General features: G+C 58.1%; 2 protein-coding genes across 2 annotated transcripts in view; one reads left to right on the top strand and one right to left on the bottom strand.

Annotated features, from left to right (window-relative positions):
* Positions 1–792: 792 nt before the first annotated feature.
* FZD9 (frizzled class receptor 9) lies at positions 793–3,146 on the top strand. The gene has a single exon (XM_032872447.1). The coding sequence runs from the start codon at positions 991–993 to the stop codon at positions 2,779–2,781; it is 1,791 nt and encodes a 596-aa protein (XP_032728338.1). The 5' UTR covers positions 793–990; the 3' UTR covers positions 2,782–3,146.
* Positions 3,147–7,924: 4,778 nt separating this feature from the next.
* Positions 7,925–18,040, bottom strand: part of BAZ1B (bromodomain adjacent to zinc finger domain 1B) — a 66,378-nt gene continuing 56,262 nt past the window's right edge. Inside the window, exons 14-19 of the mRNA XM_032872445.1 lie at positions 16,392–16,539; positions 14,807–14,954; positions 12,992–13,101; positions 10,440–10,585; positions 9,291–9,394; positions 7,925–8,974 (exon numbers count right to left, since the gene is read on the bottom strand). Coding sequence (XP_032728336.1) covers positions 8,617–8,974; positions 9,291–9,394; positions 10,440–10,585; positions 12,992–13,101; positions 14,807–14,954; positions 16,392–16,539 — 1,014 coding nt within the window. The 3' untranslated portion in view covers positions 7,925–8,616. The remainder of the gene's footprint in view (positions 8,975–9,290; positions 9,395–10,439; positions 10,586–12,991; positions 13,102–14,806; positions 14,955–16,391; positions 16,540–18,040) is intronic.

Here is an 18,040-nt window from a genome sequence, read left to right as displayed (position 1 = left end):
AAGTCCCTCCCAAAGGTGTCAAGGTGGCAAGCTAGAGAGCGGAGCCTCCCAGGAGACAGGGTGACACCACGTGCCCCCCACCCCAGCCCAGAGGAGTACAGCAACCTTATGGACTCAGTATAGGGGTGGGGGACGCCTGGCTGGCTCAGTCGGTAAAGTAAGTGATCCTTGAGCCCCGCCCCCCCCCCCCCCCCCCCCAGGTTGCAAGTTCGAGTGTGAGGTCCGGAGTCAGTCAGTCATAGATGCTGCACTTAGTATCTCCGGGTTCCTGGGTATGTCCCTCCTCTCTGAGGCTCCGGCTCCCCACCTGGATGGAGACGAGGAGGTCATGGGCGCAGTGTGACCGATCAGCCGGACACGTGCAACAAATGAGTTGCTCGTTTTCACAGGATCCTCTGCCTGTGTTGCAGGAAAGGAAACTGAGGCTGAGGGAGGGGAGACAAGTCGCAGGCTGCACTTGAGCTGTCACTGAGTCCAAGGCCCAGGCTTCCCAACGCGTGGAGGCCTCAGGAATGGTCTGCCGCCTGAGGTAAGGAGAGGCGACCCGAGACGAAGGGCAGGGGAGCCTTGCAGCTGTCTTGTCGCGGGGAGAGTAGGGTAACACGGGAAGGGGAAGCACCGAGTGTGAGCACGCGGCCAGACGCGGCGCCTTTAAAGCCCGGCGGGGGGGCGTGCCCGGCGCGCGGAGGGCCCGCCCCTGGGCGTGTCCGCCCGGCGCCCCGCCCCGAGGCTTGTAGCGGCGGCCCCGGGAGGAGGCGCCGGCTCTGGCTCCGCGGCCGCTCGACTGGCAGCGGCGGTGGCGGCTCGGCGGGCTCGGCGCCTCCTCTCCCTCGGGCGGCTTCCCGGCGCGCTGCCGGGGCGCCCGGACGCACGCGGGCTGCTCGGCGATGGCCCGCGCCCCGCGACGTGGCGGGCGGGCACGGGGACGCCGGACGGCGCGGCCCGAGTGAGCCGGGGCCGCCCTCCCGCCCTCGGCCTGGGCCGCCCGGGATGGCCGTGCCGCCGCTCGGCCGGGCGCCGCTGCTGCTGCTGTGGCAGCTGCTGGCGGCGGGCGGCGCGGCGCTGGAGATCGGCCGCTTCGACCCGGAGCGCGGGCGCGGGCCGGCGCCCTGCCAGGCGGTGGAGATCCCCATGTGCCGCGGCATCGGCTACAACCTGACCCGCATGCCCAACCTGCTGGGCCACACGTCGCAGGGCGAGGCGGCCGCGGAGCTGGCGGAGTTCGCGCCGCTCGTGCAGTACGGCTGCCACAGCCACCTGCGCTTCTTCCTGTGCTCGCTGTACGCGCCCATGTGCACGGACCAGGTGTCGACGCCCATCCCCGCCTGCCGGCCCATGTGCGAGCAGGCGCGCCTCCGCTGCGCGCCCATCATGGAGCAGTTCCACTTCGGCTGGCCCGACTCGCTGGACTGCGCCCGGCTGCCCACGCGCAACGACCCGCACGCGCTCTGCATGGAGGCGCCCGAGAACGCCACGGCCGGCCCCGCCGAGCCCCACAAGGGCCTGGGCATGCTGCCCGTGGCACCCCGGCCCGCGCGGCCCCCCGGCGACCCGGCCTCGGGCCCCGGCCCCGGCGGCGGCGGCGGCACCTGCGAGAACCCCGAGAAGTTCCAGTACGTGGAGAAGAGCCGCTCGTGCGCGCCGCGCTGCGGGCCCGGCGTCGAGGTGTTCTGGTCGCGGCGCGACAAGGACTTCGCGCTCGTCTGGATGGCCGTGTGGTCGGCGCTGTGCTTCTTCTCCACGGCCTTCACCGTGCTCACCTTCCTGCTGGAGCCGCACCGCTTCCAGTACCCCGAGCGCCCCATCATCTTCCTGTCCATGTGCTACAACGTCTACTCGCTGGCCTTCCTCATCCGCGCGGTGGCCGGCGCGCAGAGCGTGGCCTGCGACCAGGAGGCGGGCGCCCTGTACGTGATCCAGGAGGGCCTGGAGAACACGGGCTGCACCCTCGTCTTCCTGCTGCTCTACTACTTCGGCATGGCCAGCTCGCTGTGGTGGGTGGTGCTGACCCTCACCTGGTTCCTGGCCGCCGGCAAGAAGTGGGGCCACGAGGCCATCGAGGCCCATGGCAGCTACTTCCACATGGCGGCCTGGGGCCTGCCGGCCCTCAAGACCATCGTCATCCTGACACTGCGCAAGGTGGCCGGGGACGAGCTCACGGGGCTCTGCTACGTGGCCAGCATGGATGCGGCCGCACTGACGGGCTTCGTGCTGGTGCCCCTCTCCTGCTACCTGGTGCTGGGCACCAGCTTCCTCCTGACCGGCTTCGTGGCCCTCTTCCACATCCGCAAGATCATGAAGACGGGCGGCACCAACACGGAGAAGCTGGAGAAACTCATGGTCAAGATTGGGGTCTTCTCCATCCTCTACACGGTGCCCGCCACCTGCGTCATCGTGTGCTACGTCTACGAACGCCTCAACATGGACTTCTGGCGCCTTCGGGCCACAGAGCAGCCCTGCTCGGCCGCCAGCATGCCCGGGGGCCGGAGGGACTGCTCGCTCCCAGGGGGCTCGGTGCCCACCGTGGCTGTCTTTATGCTCAAAATCTTCATGTCGCTGGTGGTGGGCATCACCAGTGGTGTCTGGGTGTGGAGCTCCAAGACTTTCCAGACCTGGCAGAGCCTGTGCCACCGTAAGATGGCAGCTGGCCGGGCCCGGGCCAAGGCCTGCCGGGCTCCAGGGGGCTACGGCCGTGGCACCCACTGCCACTACAAGGCCCCCACCGTGGTCTTGCACATGACTAAGACAGACCCTTCTCTGGAGAACCCCACGCACCTCTAGGGACCCAGGCCTGCGCGGGGCGGCTGTTGCCTGCCCCCCGCCCCCCTCCGGAGGAGACAGCTGACTAGCAGCTGCCCAGCTGTCAAGGTCAGGCAAGTGAGTTCGAGGGGCCAAGGACCAGGGCGGGGAGACTCTCCTGTTGCCACCCTCAGTTGCCGGGACCAAGTGAGGCTCACTCCCCGGCGGCGGCCGAGGGCAGGGAGTGGGCCTGGCCAGGTCCCCACAGGGTCCTGGGGGAGCATGTAGCGAGGAGGGGGGGCAGAAGGGGGCGTGGTCCAGCAGGGAGTTTATTTAATGATGTAATTTATTGTTGAGTTTCTCTGGAAGCTGTGACTGGAATTAAACCCCCCCCACCCCGTGTGGCACTGCTGAGTCCTCCGTGGGCCGGGCAGAGGGTAGGTCGGAGGGTGAGGGCCCTGCGGGAGTCTCCCCGGTGGGCAGAGCTGGGTGGGTGCTGGCCTCCTGTGCTGGGCCCAGTTCTCGGGCTCCCCACCGGTCAGGAGGGTGTCCCTGTGGAGCAGCAGTTTCTGCAGAGGTCCCCGTGTATGTGCGTGTGTGCGTGTGTGTGTACGTGTGTGTTTTCCCCATTTGCCTGTCTCTGCTCCTTTGCCTGAGTCCTGAGTTCCTGTTTTGCAAAGTGTGCCTGGGACGCCTGCTGGGGCCCTCCAGGAATCCCCTGGGAGGACACCTGTGGCCTTGGAGACTCTAACCTGTCTGGGGGCTGTGAGTGGGGCTGCTTTCTTCACTCGTATGGAAATCAGGGCATCGACCTGTCTCCAAGGTTCTCTCGGAGGCTCAGGACCTGATCCCGCCTATTTGGGTCCCGCTGTCCCTTCCCAGGGCCTGAGGGCTGACGCTGCAGTACTGTCCTCATTCCATGCCAGGTGTGCTGGCGGCCCCCTCACTCCCTGGGGTCCTCGTCAGGGCACCCCAACACCTCCCCTCAATTCTCTGGGGGGAGTGGAGTGGGGCCAGACTGGTTTGTGGGCATCTTGGCAGCTCAGACAGGGGACATGGGAAGCCCTGGAGTCTAGTGGGAATGGGGCCCCCAGCTCTGGAGGCTGCGGAAGGATTTGAGGTGTGGAGAGCTGCTGTGAGAGACGGAGCAGGTGCAGGGGCGCGTGCACAGCTGCTCCAGGGCACCTCACACACCTGTGTGTCAGGGGATGGGGAAAGGTACATGTGTGTCTGAGCACCAGGGAAGCCCAGGGCGGCGGGGACCTGCCATCTCTGCCCACTGTAAGGCGTGTGTGGCCATCCCACGGAGACCCTCATCAACCTGGGGCCGCAGGTGGGGGTCAGACCCCAGAGCCCCATCTTGGCCTCTGCTCTAGCCACTGTGACTTCAGCCAGGTGAGGATCTTTGTCACCATCCCGAGCGAGCACTCTGTGTCACTGCCCTGGAGGCCCCAAGGCTCCAGCCTCTCCTCCGAGGACGCCTGCTCCCTGTCAGTAGTCGGGCTGAGTTACCAACCACCAGTCTCAGCGGGGCAGCGGGACAAGAAAGACACCAACTGAAGATCAAACAGGCGGTGTCAAGTTCCCAGGGGGAGTTGAGAGTAAAGGGCTGTCCCTCCCAGCAAGGACTGGCCTTGACCCCCAGGGGAACTCTGGGGGAGGGGGCAGCGCTGGGCACCTGTGCTTATGCATTTCCTGCATAGCCCCCCCCCTCCCCAAAGCCCTCCCCCTCACGGAGCACACAGGAAGTCCTCTGGCCTTTTTTTTTTTTTTTAATCAGCAAAGCCAAGCCTCCTCACTCCCTGTTAGGGTCCGTGACTAAGTGATTGCGCTTGTTGAAGGCGACAGGGGCCCGGGGCAGATGGGGGGCAAAGTGGCTGCATTAAACTGGGCTGGCGGGCCGGGTCTGCACGGAGCAAAGCTGAAGCTGTCAAGGGGGTAGGGGCAGCAGAAGCCAAAGGAGAAGATTCTGGAGACCAGGGAAGAGAGAGGCAGTGACATGTGTATCAGGAGTGGCACCAGTCCACCCCTGTCCCTTGCCAGTCAGTGGCCAGGGAGCGGTGGTGGTCAGCTAGGTCCTGCCCAGCAGAAACAAGATTTGGGTTTCCAAAACAACAGGGAGGGGAGAGGTGGCCGGTGGCTTCTCAGCACTGGGGGACACTGGAAAAGTCCCAGAGCCTGGAGGAGAGGGAAGAAGGAAACATTGCTTAGAGACCTTTTACAGAAGGCTTCCACTGGATCCTTCTCTGCCGTTTTACAGACAGGGGGAGGCGTGGAGAGCTTGGTGCTGGAGCTCACAGGGCCAGGCAGCCTGCGGCCTCCAGAGCCTCTGACCTCCACTGCACCCCGGATGCCAGCGGGAAGGCAGGTGTTAGAACCTAGGGCGGTTTTGTCCAGAGAAACCCCTCCCACAGCTGGGCCTCCCCCAAGCCCCGCAAAGGAAATTCCAGAACCCAGGGGAAGTGCCTCAGAAACCAACACCTGCTAGCCTGTGCACGGGGTGCCCCTGGCCTCTCCTAGCCACGGCCCTGGCGCACATCTGCACACTTGTCCCTGCGGCCTACGCCTGGCCGGCCGGCTGAGCCTGTGTGTGGGAGGCCCGAGGTAAGGGGACTTCTTAGCCCTGACCTGGGTATTAGTTCCACGGAAACGGGGCCGAGTTCCCAGGAGGCAGCGGTGGTCCCTGGTGGTCAGTAGCTGCTCTCCCTGCCTGCTCTCAGCCGCACCCCCTGCGTAGTCACGGAAGCAGCACCCTCCCTTCCTGCCCGGCTTGAGTTTCTCACTCAGCGCCCTGCCTGAGGATGCCCCGGCTCCGGAACAATCCAGACCCCACCTCACCGCCACCCCGGACACAGTTCCGCGGCCTCCCCAGCGACAGGGTCTGAGGAGGCAGCATGGGCAGGACGAGGGGGAGGGCTCCGCTCAGGCCCCCATCTGCAGGGAAAAGTACTTTTTCCCCGTTTGCAGGAGTCAGCCCAGGTCAGGTGGCTCCCGTAAGGTCACACCCTTGGCAGGGAGGCTGATGGTTTAACAGGACCAGAGCGCCCTAGATGAGGAGACATGGCCCCATGGGTGCCATCCTGGGGCACCCTGCGAAACCCATTGGGGAACGTGACTTCACGGACGTGGCTGGACCCTCGTGTCCGGCTGTGACCGTGTAGGAAATGCTCAGAGGTCGCACAGCTTCCTTCCCCAGAGCCAGAGCGCTGGCCACATTGGAGCTGACCTTGGGACAGGTGCCCCCCCACCCCACCCCGCCGCCAGCCCCCGGAGAACTGAAACTCCCCAGTGCTTGGCGCAGGCCTGGCTCCAGGCCCCCACTCAGCAAGGCCAGAAGCCACACCCAGGGCTTCGGGATCGCCTCTGGTTTCTTTTGGTTTTACTCACCGCCACCCCAGGTTTGGGTGGCCCGGAGCCAGAGTGCCACCTCTCGGGGGATGGGGCCACACAGTGGGCTCTGCACCATCTCTGAGTTCCGCAAGCCGGTGGCCGCCTAGCAGTGACCTACTGCGATCAAGCACTCGGACTTTAACAATTCTCAGCACAGAAAACAAATGCAGACATGAGTTAAGACTGGCCGTGTGGGGACCGGCTGCAGGGCATGGGAGTTCATGGTTTTCACTTTTCGTGTTGTATGCTTGAAATTTTCCTTCAGGGGTTGCAAAATGTCAGGAGTTGCCCCCAAATTAAGTCCTCAAGCGCTGTACCAATGCCCACAGTGAAGTCTTTAAGAGCATTTTGCCTGAATTCCTAAAATTCTAATGAAAATTTTGGGGGGAGGGGGTTAAGGACAAGGCCAGGAGAAGCTTGAAGGTCACGCGTCAGGTGTCCTCTTGCTCCAAGAGGCAGCTGGACCAGCACTCCGGACTCTGCACGATCCACTCCCTCCCCCCAAAGACAAAGATTGACCAGAAGCGTTTCTTCTTTATAAACACAAGTACATAATGTTTATTTGAAATTCCAATTTATTACAAGTTTACCCTTTAATGGGGCCCTTCCTCCTTAAAGACAATTAGAAAACAAAACAAAACAAAACAAAAACAAAACAACCACAAACAGTTCAGGTGTCACTGAAGTGGGAACACAGGAGTCTCACTGTGAACAAGAACAGACCGGCTCTGGGGTCAGAGGCGGCGCCCGGTGCCAGCGGCTGGGGTAATGGAACTGGAGCATCAGTGCTAAGCCCGAACCTGTGGGAGAAGGGACCGGAACCCCATCCAGCAGCCACTGGAGCAGATCCCCAGCCTCCAGGCAGGGCAGGCGGGGTGAGGCAGGGACCACACCTTGAAGTTCAGAATTAAGAGGCTTCATTCTCAAGTTCTCAGAGCTGCAATCCCCTTGGTGGACATCTTTTCCCTTAACTTAAATAGGTACAGAGGAGCTGAGGTGCTCACATTTTCTAAATTCAAAGCTGATAGAAAAGAAAATTAAACCCTGTTTTGCATTTTCATCAAAATCTGCCATAAAAGGGAAAGACTACAAAGTCCCGCCTAATTAGAATGACTAACGCCAGCAGAAGGGGCCCCGCCGAGCCCCTCTTCCGCCCCCACCGCCCCAGACCCTGCAGACCCTGCAAGATTCAGCTTCTCGCTCGGGGAGCTCCACATCAGCATCCGCATCCGAGTCCAGAACAGGCTCAGAACAGGCTCGGGAGGAGGGAGGAGGCGGCTGGAGATGGAGGAGGCAGAAATGGCTGGCAGGGCAGGCAGAGGGATGTCCCCGCCCGGCCGGGTCCCACCGCTTGCCCTGTGGAGCCTCCACCCCCACGTCTCTGAAGGCAAGAGGACGGGCTGGGGAGGAGACGGGCGAAGTAAAGCAAACACGTTATCATATAAACTGTACTGTACATGTGCCAAAGCAAGATGACAGGAGTATTTTACAAGATGTTCTTTATACAATATCACTGCTGAAACAAGCAACTTTCGGTAACTAGAAAAGTCAATTTAAAAAAAATTAAACATTTAAATTCTTCCTGCTTTTCTTCTGCTCCCCTAAGAGCTTGTGTCTGGTATGTGGGTGGGCTGGGCTCCAACACCCTCTGGCCAGATCCATCCAGGTGAAGGTCACGTGCACGATGATAAGCAGGGCTCCAGTCTCTACATGAAGTGCCTTAGGTTCTTTGTGGGTTTTTTAGTTGTTGTTGTTGTTTTTTTTTTTTTTTTTCTTCAGTTTTTTTTGTTTTTGATTTTGAAGGGGTGAGGTGGGGCGGGAGAGGGGCGAGAGCTGTCACAAAGAAGGGGAGGGGTATTCAGGAATGGCTCCAGGACATGTCCCTTTACTCTGCCAAGAGCAACAACTCAAAGAGCACGAGTGTCTCCTGATGCTGGTGAACACAGAATGCGGTACGGCACTCGCGGCTACCGTCACCTGAAGGGGGAGGGGGCAGGACTGGCTTCAAGAAACAAGACTGTGTGTAAATAGAAATTAAAAAATCAACACCGCCTCCCCGTTTGGCCTGATTACCCCGATCCTTCCGTGTCGTGCTGTCATCCCTCCCCTCGAGACCAGAGGCTTGGCACAGTCGTGGTGGCCAAAGCAGGAGGGGCCGCAGGAAAGAAGAAAGTTAAAGGATGTGGGCCCACAAGAAAGCCATACCCTTGGCCTCTCCCTGGAAGCTCTCAGCAGGGTTAAGGCGGCCCCCTGCCCAGGGAGCCCTGGCACAGACCACCAGCCCAAGAGCGGGTTCCGCGAAGAGCTCGGCCTGCTTAGGGCCCTCTGGAGAGCTGGGCAAGGCAGCACGAGCCTGGGATGACAGGCATTTCTGGACTCCCTGTGATCTCCTCCCTTCCACATTCTTCTCCATCTTCCTCTCCCACTCCCTCCCACCCTCCCGGCTCTCTCCGGTACCCCCGCCTCCCTTACCAGGGCCCTGCCTCTCTATTTCTTCTGCCTTCGTCCCCTGGACTGTCCAATGGTCTCTGACTCACTGTCCCCTTCATCTTCAGCAAGCCGATCGGGAAACTTCTTGCGTTTCCTGCGGATGTACGGGTGGCCGGGAAGGTGTTTATGCAGCAGAGCCACCAGACACTGTTCTGTCTTCACCGTGCAGGTCAGCACGTGGCTGCCTTGGCAGTTGTAAAGCTCGGCATTGGCAAACACTTGCTTCATGTCGGTGAGAAACTCCTGCACGGAGCGGTAGCTCCCACAGGAACACTTGTTCTGCATTGTCTGGAAGTCCATGGGGTGAGTGATGACGTCGTAGTAATCCTCAGCCTCGTCTCTGGTCACGGGCTCCCTGCGGAGAAGCAGCGAACGGAGATCTGAGCACAGCCTCCAGGACAGACCGCAACCCGCTCTCGGGCCACCACTCGCGCAACGCCCACCCCGCTGCGGATGGGCCAGCCGGCGGCGGAAACGGCGTGCTGACCCCGGCTGACGTGTGGTCTCTGCGGGGCTGGGCGGGACTCCCCTGACACTCAGACACGGCCTAAAGGAAGGCTCAGGGCCGTCCCTAGGACCTCAGCTCGGCGCCCCCCGGCAGCTGCCCGTCTGCACACGCGGAGCGCCCCCGAGCCGGTCCTGCTTCCCGGGCCCGAGCACGCCACGCGCACCTGAAGGGCCAGCTGAAGCGGTACTTGACGATCTTGTGGAGGATCTCCTCACACTTCTGCAGCTCGAGGCTCTGCCTCCGCGAGCTCCGCTTGGTCTGAAGGACCTGGCACCCAAAAAGAGACGCGTTATTGCAGGTCTAAGGGAAGAGTGGACAGAACAGAAGACTAGGTATCGTCTGAAAGGAAGAAAAACGAAAAGTTCAACCACTGTCTCGGAGCAGAGATGGTCAAAATCATCCGGCGTTCAAGGCAGGGAGCGCGCTCAGCCGGGGGGCAGCCATCGCCCCATCAGCTCCCCCGCCGCCCCCGCGGACGCTCCTCAAAGCGGCAGAGGGCAGGCAGCGGCTGCCCTGGTACGGCGCTCCTGCCCGAGGTCGGCCAGAGAGGCCACGGTCACCGGCACGCCAGTGCGAGACGGACCTGGGGTTACAGGGACCACCGGCAGCCAATTCTGTGGGGCTGCGGCTCTGAGGAAAGCAAGGCAAGAGGTACGATTCCTCTCCCGCACCCTCCTGCTTAGCACGTGGGAGCTAAGTGGCGGAGGAGGAAAGGGTGGGCGTCCCCTCCAGGGAGCCATCGCTGCTGTGACTCGGCGATCGGAGCCCCAAGGCTTGAAGGGTTAATGAGGTCTGGGCCAGCAGAAGGATCTCGCAATGCCCTCGAGCTCCCTAATGGCTTGCTTTATGCCCCACCCCACCCCCAACCCCAGTTCGCTCTGCCAAAGTCAGTCCGTTTCCAAGAGCCTCTTACTGCTCTTTAAAGCTCCAGTGAAACCTGAAGGAAATCCACGGAAATTACACCGGCTGACGAGCAGAGGGGAGGCGCACGCCCCTCCCGCAACAACTGTGGGCAAAAGACCCGAGTGCTGAGGCGCCAACATTGCTGACATTCCCACAATGGAGACCCAGCCCCTCGGAGCTGCTGGAGACACATGGATACTATTTTAAAATCCTTAACGAGTCACAGGCTGCCTATTAACTCGGGGAGACGACGTCCGCGGGCTGAGCGGGGGATGCCGGACATAGCTGCTCCTGGGGGGCCGGGGCCGCGGCGGCCTCCGAAGGGGGAGGTCCCACCTGTTGCCGGCCGGACGCCCGGCACTGGAGTGGGGACTGACCGACCGCCGCGGGGAGGACGGGAATCACTCACCAGCTCCTCGACCTCTGCGTCGTCCACAGGCGGCGCCTTTGGCCGAGACTTCCTGGCGGGATGCGGCTTCTTACCCGGCCGGCGCCCCGGCCTCACCACAGCGGGGAGGACGCCCTGCTTGGCCCGGGCCGTCTTTCGAGGTCTCACTGGAACAGAAAACACGGACTTCAGAGCCGACAGGGGATGGGGGAGCACATCTGCGGGGCGCAGAGAGCAGCTGGTCGAGCAGGGCGACAGCTCCCTTTGGTCGTACGGCGCTCCTGCCCTTTCTCTCCTGCCCCGAGGGGACACTTGAAAGGTGGAGAAGCAGATGCACGGACACCTCTCGGCTGCTGAGGCCCTTCCACGAGCCCCTTGGGCAGGCCGGTCCCTTCGGAACGGCGCCTCCCCGCCCCGCACTGCTCACAGCTAGTCCCACGAACGCGGCCTCTGAAGGAGGCCACGGCGAAGCGGCGCAGGCCGGAGAGGCCGCGTGCTGACGGCTCTGGACAGCCCGAGTGGGCCTGCGAGTGCGTGTGCTCCCGTGTGAGGTGGCATCTGGCTGGAGGGCAGTTCCCGCCCCCTAGTTCCCCCAAGGAACCCTACACTTGCCACCACCGTCTTCTGAGAGCAAAACCGATACCTACTCTAAGTCGTTCTCCATGAACCCAATTTAAGCTCGGCCCAGTCCTGCTTTCTTGCATTTCTGAAAACCAGACAGTGGGCCAGGCCACTGCCGTAAGAGCTTTGCCCGGCACCCCCAAAGGGAGAATATGGAATACAAAGGTCCCTGAGATGACCCGTGTCTCAGGCTGACAACGGGTAGTCGACGTCAGACAAACCAACATTTCTCAATACGTCCCCAGGGAGCAACACTCCATTAGGATTAGCTCAGGGGCGCCTGGGGTGCTCAATCATTAACGGTCTGCCTTCGGCTCAGGTCATGATCCCAGGGTCCGGAGAGCGAACCCTGTATTGGGCTCCCTGCTCAGCGGGAAGCCTGCTTCTCCCCCTCCCACTCCCCTTGCTTGTGTTCCCTCTCCCGCTATGTCTCTGTCAAATAAATAAAATCTTTTAAAAAAAAAAAAAGCCTCTCCACTGAACACATTTTCCCTTCAAAGTAGGGAGGTGATATTTGTACAAAAACAGAGGTATACAGAGCCAGTGATGGAAAAGAATCAATAAACAATGTTTCACTCTACTTCTAGACCCTGGTAACCCTTCACTGGCTATTTTAAGGTCTCCAAGCTCAAGGCCAGGCAGGAAGAGAGAAGAAGCTGACACCGAGGATGAGACTCAGAATGCTAGAGACAGCTACCAACCCAGGGCCTTGAGGTGGGACCCAGGGAACACCACATCCCCAGGAGCCTAAACGGTGGAGAAGACAAAGTACTCTCAAGGACCAACACTTCCCGGACTCCTTTGGCAGGTAAGGCCCTAGAAACCTGGAGAGGACGATTTCTTGGAGAGAAAACAGTTAACTTGCAAGAGGAAAGCATCCACGACTCTGAAAACCAACACAATGAGCACACTCTGACATTCGGGATCTAGTCCCGAACAGGCCTGCACCCCAGTCGCTCTCTCCAGCTAGCAGACGCGGTCCCTCCGTAATCTGGGGTTCAGGGACTACGTGTCTCCTGACCCTGGACAACTGCGAGATCATGCCAGTGAACAAACGGAAGGAGCCCTCAGGAACGAGAGAAAGGAAGGGGTTCCCAACGGAGAGCCCTGCACGACTGCGACGACGGCGGCAGGCGTGCAAACCCAGACCGCTCCGGGCTTTAGCGGCGCCCCTGCTGCAAGACTGGTCACGCCAAGCATCTTCTCAGGCTCCCAACGCTCCGAGTGCTATGACCTTGGGACTGTACCATCTCTTCAAAAGCTCATCAAAATCTTGATCTGTGACCTCTTCCCCTAACCCACAAGGAAGGGTCTGATCTGTACCGCAGAGGCGGCCGTAAAAGGCCGGGCTACAGGGCTTTAGGTTTACCCGAGAAAATGGCTCCTAAAGAATGGCCATTAGAGAGTGAGAGTCAAAGAGTAACTTACGTGTAAAGAAGAGCCCCCCGGGCATCTAGTGAGAAACGGATCTGAACCTTCCTAACAACCACCCGAAGCCATGAAAAAACTAGTCTTCTCTTTTCAAACTAGCCCAGCTAGCCCCCTGCACACGATGACAAGAGGAAAGATCACTTCTCTGAAAGCAGCGCTGCAGCAGAAGCCAAGCCCACCGTTAGGAGAGGACGGCAGGCCTAGGCCCTCCTTACCCCCAGCCCCCACTGTCCCCACACCGAGTGGCCTGCCCCAGCAGACTCTGCATAAACACATTTGGGGCTTTGAATTCCACTAAATCTCGGCCCGAATGTTCTTAAGACCAAGCCATCCAACCTCCCACTAGGAAGGTGGTTACGTGGCACCTAAAAATCCTTTTAAAACCACAGCAGTGGAGTCACCCCACAGCCACGACACGTGAGAGAGAAGACGGCCCGACGGCAGAGCTGGGCGGGCGGCTACTGCCAACCCCGTCCTCCCAGGCCAGCCTGGAAAACCGTGAAGGCAAACGGGACACTCACATCGCAGCCCGGCCACCTCGTAGTCTGCCTCCTCCTCCTCCTCCTCCTCCTCCTCGTCATCGCTCTCATCATCTTCGCTGTCCTCAGAGGCGGACTCTTCCGTGTAATTCCTGTAGGGAGGGAAACACATATAGGGAACGCGGTTCCAGGCCCAAGTGGCCCTAAGAAAGGACGCAGTCCCACGGGGAACCCTCGTCACAGACCGGGCAGAGCTGACGGCGAGGGGAGGGAACCTGACTCGAGACCAGGACACGGGCCACAGCACGAGCGCCCAAGCGTCAGCAGCAGGCCTCCCCGCCAGGCTCCCAAATGCTTCCCCACCTCTCCTCACATCAACCGATACAAAAACCTATTCCTTTTGTCTCACAAAATCACCCGGATAATGTGACATTTCAGCTATTAAAAGCTGTTCCCAACTCTGGGTGGACTGAAAGGATCAACGGCCTGGACAGGTGTTCCGCCACCTTGATGGCCCCCTTCCAGGAGTGGAACAGCTTGCGGATGACCGTCACATCAAAGCCGTGGTAATCCCAGCTCAGAACAGCTGGTGCAGAGCCCCGCCATCTCAGGGCAGTGCGCCTTACTTGGCTCCAAGTGCAGCTGGGGGGGTAACGAGAGTAACCGGGGAACGCTGTTGGATGGGGTCAGGGTCACACAGCTCTGCCCCCTCAGAGACCACGCCAGAGCGCCTACGAGCTGCCCTTTCACCACCTCAAACTGCAACATGGAAAACCACGGTACTAACTTGGCAAGTCTCAGGCATCCTTATGAGGCCTCACTGGGATGAGGAAGAAGAACAAAGCACGACCCCTAACCTCAGGACACTAACACCCTCGCGGGGAGACAGTCCCGTGTCAGGCAAGACGCATGCAAAGACTGAGAGATGGACGCTTGGCTGGAACAGAGAAAGGATCAACCCGAAGAATGTAAAAACATTTCACAAAAGCAGTGCCATCTTAGGTAGGCCACGGGCCGGTCCCTCAGTTCTAGGGAGAGGGACCACTCCCAGCCAGGAGGCAAGCCCAGCAGGCAAGGATACCCGGGGGAGGGCCTGCAGAGAGCACACGGCAGGGGATAAGGGCTCACAAAAACGGAGACCGGTATCCTGTAAGTCTCAGAAATGAGGCCAGGCAGTCTGGACTTTTCTAGAGGCGATGGAAAGCCTTAAATTTCAGGATAGTGACATGAGCTTATCTTTATGCCTAAACTGTTCTGGTGCCCCCTCCACGGCTGGCTGAACAGGACGGGCAAGCACTGAGGTAAGGAGCTGAGAAGCCTCCAAAGGAGCCCGGAGGAGAGATGGAGACGGGCGACCGACAGCAGGGACCACGGAGAGTGGGCAACAGGAGACGGACTCCTGAGATATCTGGACACGGAACCGGCGTCAACAGAGCACGGAAGCTGAGGGAGAGGAAGATGTCTAAGCCGACCCCAGAGTTCTAACTATGATAAAGAAGGGAAAACAACAGGCATAGGTAAGGAAGGTCATGAGTTCCAGGACTCTGAGCAGGGGGTGACTGCAGAAGTCACCGCGAAGGGGGCAAAGTAGAAGCAACAGGAGAGAAATGTTATCTGAGAAGGTATGACGCCGAGATACAGCTCACGTCTGGTAGTGAAAATTGTGAAAACCAGGAATGTCAACATTGAGCTGAAATGAAATCAGAGCCCGTGAGCTCCTACCGTAGTAATTCCAATGATCAGGCTCCGTATGCAAAAGATGAACTTACACTCCTTAGAATCATTCTGTTTGAATAACTACAGCTTACCTGTGAACAGCCACCTCACGGATTCGTTTCCGAGAGAAGAAAATCTCACCTGCCACGGGAGTTGCGCCTGGCGGTCGCAGGCTGGCAAGCAGGGCACTGCCACTCGCCGTCCGGGACCTCGTAGAGGGCGGGCCTCAGACAGAACAGGTGGAAGGCTTTATTACATTCATCACACAAGATCAGCTTGTCATCCTCACCTGCAAGGAGAAAAACCTGTATGACGGCACTGCTGGGAGCACGGCGACGGTCAGCGAGCTGTAATGAAGAGCCACTTGCCCTCGATTAGCACCACGGGGGAGCAAACAGTCCAGCAGAGTATTATCACGTTTTTTTTCCTAATGCAGTCATTTCTGAAAAGAAATGCAGCACAGGGATGCCTGGTGGCTCAGCTGGTTGAGCATCTACCTTTGGCTCGGGTCATGATCTCAGGGTGCTGGGATCGAGCCCCGTGTCAGGCTCCCTGCTCAGCAGCAAGGAGTCTGTTTTCCCTACCCCTGCTCGTGCTCTCGCTCACATACACAAATAAAATAAAATCTTAAAAAAAAAAAAAAGAAAGAAATGTAGCATAAACTAGGCTACTGGTAATTTAAACTCAGGCCTTCTGACTTATATCCCCAAATCCAGCTCGGCCTAGGAGAGGACAGTTAAAACATTTATGAAGCAGCAGCAAAAACCAAGTCATGGCAAGGACGGTCGCTGCTCACCTCCCGCTAAGAAAGGAACCCCCGTGAAGTAGTACACTTACTGCCCGTCCTCTTCCTCCACCCCCGGCACTTCCCAACTTCTATCTGACGTGGTTTCTCTTAAACCACCTGGTGCCAAAAAGGCACAGAACTGACCCGACACGGTCTCCTCCCTCTCCAACCTTCACTCTAAAACAGTGTTTAGAGCAATGAACAGGTTTTTCACGGGTTTTTCTATCTTTGCGAATTAAACCCTAACCTACCTCACAAAATAACGTTAGCCACCGAGGACTCAATAGCTGGAGGGCTATCAGTCATGAAGTTTCTTTCACACAGGTTCTAGAAGCTGTGACCATTAAAGTCCTGCTCTGCAGGACTTGGGCAGTGGGCCCGGCGGGAGTGTGGAAATACTGCCCTCTGCTGGCAGATGTCTTACTTCATGGATGACTACAAACTCCAGGAGATGAGAAAAGAGATTTAAAATTTTAGGTTGGGGGCGCCTGGGTGGCTCAGTGGGTTGGGCCTCTGCCTTCGGCCTAGGTCATGATCTCAGGTCCTGGGATCGAGCCCCACGTCGGGCTCTCTGCTTGGCGGGGAGCCTGCTTCCCCCCAGCCTCTCTGCCTGCTTCTCTGCCTACTTGTGATCTCTCTCTGTCAAATAAATAAAATCTAAAAAATAAATAAAAAATAAAATTTTAGGTTGATTTGTCCCCTGCAGAAAATTTAAAGATTGGAGAGATAAACTGCTCTTATCCTCAAACTTAAGGAATAAGGCGCTTGCTTTGATTTACTTCATGTAAAAGAGCATTTTACAGACCTCTGGAAGAGGGTAAATCTGTCCCACTGTACTTCAAAGTTAGGTGCCCGGGATTCTTCAGGGGAGAAAATATCTTTGGAATGGAAATTCTAGTCCCTACTGCACTCAGATAAGCAACACTGATCTAAACATACCTTTCTTTCGACAAACTTTGCATCGAGCATTTTCTGCTGACATATCCCACTTAATACAGGCATCCAGCATCCCAAGCAGAACGTGCATCCGCGAGAAAGTCTGAGCCTCACGGATCGCGGTCTTCCACTTTTCCAGAGCAGATGCGACCTGAACAGAGACCAAACCAGGTCAGCGTTACTACAATGACCTTAAGGACATGACACACAGAGTTTTCACATAGTACTGACACAGAGCATATGCACTGAGCACTAGAGCAGGAGAAGAGGCAAGAGAATGCTGAGTACGTTCCCCTCCTAGAGCCTCTCCACCCCTCACGCATTTCTTTTACAGCAAAAATCAAGGCTCCTAAGAGTGAGAAAACTTGCCAAAGGTTACACAAAGAATGAAGGCAGGGGTGAGGGGTGATGAGAGACCCGTCTGTTCCAATGAAATCCACTTAAAGATTCAGTACCATTTAAAAGCAGGAACACTTACGGAACCCTGTCCTGAGCTAACACAACTCTGGTTAACAAGAGGACAGGTCTCTGCAGTACGTGCCACAATCCCAGATTACAGGGCCCGGACATTACCGTAAATACCATCTATAAAGCATTCGACAACACTTAAAAATATTAAGTACTGATACAGAGCATTCCTCTTGACTTTATCACTAACTCCTAACTAAGTGAAACTTTCAGAGGGCCAGGGCTTAGGCTGACTTCCTTCTGGGCAGTTACTCTCAGCATAATAGACACTGCCTCCTCCCATCGTGAGAAAATCTAAATTAATTCAGAATGACCCAGGAAAACATAGTTAGAACGGAGGAAAATATAATCAGGAATTTCAATGATAAAACACAACCCTCACTTCTATATAAAACAGACATTCTAAGGAAAAAAAGAAATGCCATTTTAGGATAATTCACTTATTTCCATTACTGTTTCTTTAGTCAAAAGGTGTTTTTTTTAGGTGTTCGAAGTATTTCTTGCCTAAATGATCAATCAGGTCAGCATGTGCAGAGACAAATGCCTCCACAGGTGTCATCATTCTCAGACAGGCAGAGACCACCACAGAGGGGGCCCCGCCTGGGGGGGGCTCAAGTCAGTTCAGCGTCTGCCTTCACCGTGGGTCACGATCCCAGGGTCCTAGGATGGAGCCCCACATCTGGCTCCCTGCTCAGCAGGGAGCCTGCTTCTCTCTCTGCCTGCCGCTGCCCCTGCTTCTACTCTGTCCCTCTCCCTGACAAATAAAATCCTTAAACAAAAGAAAGAAAGAAAAAGAAACCACCACAGAGATGGGCAAAGGTAAGGGTCAGGCCCTCCCTATAGCAGAGGCTGAGAGAGGGCGCCATTCCACCATCATCCACCCTGTGGGGGCCACATGCCTTAACCCGGTCGTGCGTACAGTGAAGTCCAGGGAGCAGTGCACCGCTCGGGCAACTGGACTAGCTCTAGCTAGCTGACCACCCCGCTGCTGCACTGCCCTGCCCCACGCCAGGCAAAGGCGTCTATCTGAAGTGAGTCTTCGTCCTACAGGAAGGGCTAGTTATGCTGAAGGCCATCGGCTGTAAAACAGAGCTGCCAAGGGACACTGAGCTATTTCGGAAGCTGTGGTGCGAGGGTTGACAGACGGGAACAAAGGCTGCCCCTTCTCTTTCTTCTGGAAACAG

The sequence above is a fragment of the Lontra canadensis genome, unplaced genomic scaffold, assembly GCF_010015895.1.
Source record: "Lontra canadensis isolate GAN:19392208 unplaced genomic scaffold, GSC_riverotter_1.0 scaffold45, whole genome shotgun sequence".
Taxonomy (NCBI): domain Eukaryota; kingdom Metazoa; phylum Chordata; class Mammalia; order Carnivora; family Mustelidae; genus Lontra; species Lontra canadensis.
This window is presented reverse-complemented; position numbering and strand designations above follow the sequence as displayed.

Excerpts from the sequence above, each read along its gene's own strand:
- FZD9 (XM_032872447.1), top strand. The coding sequence starts at position 991 with ATGGCCGTGCCGCCGCTCGGCCGGGCGCCGCTGCTGCTGCTGTGGCAG.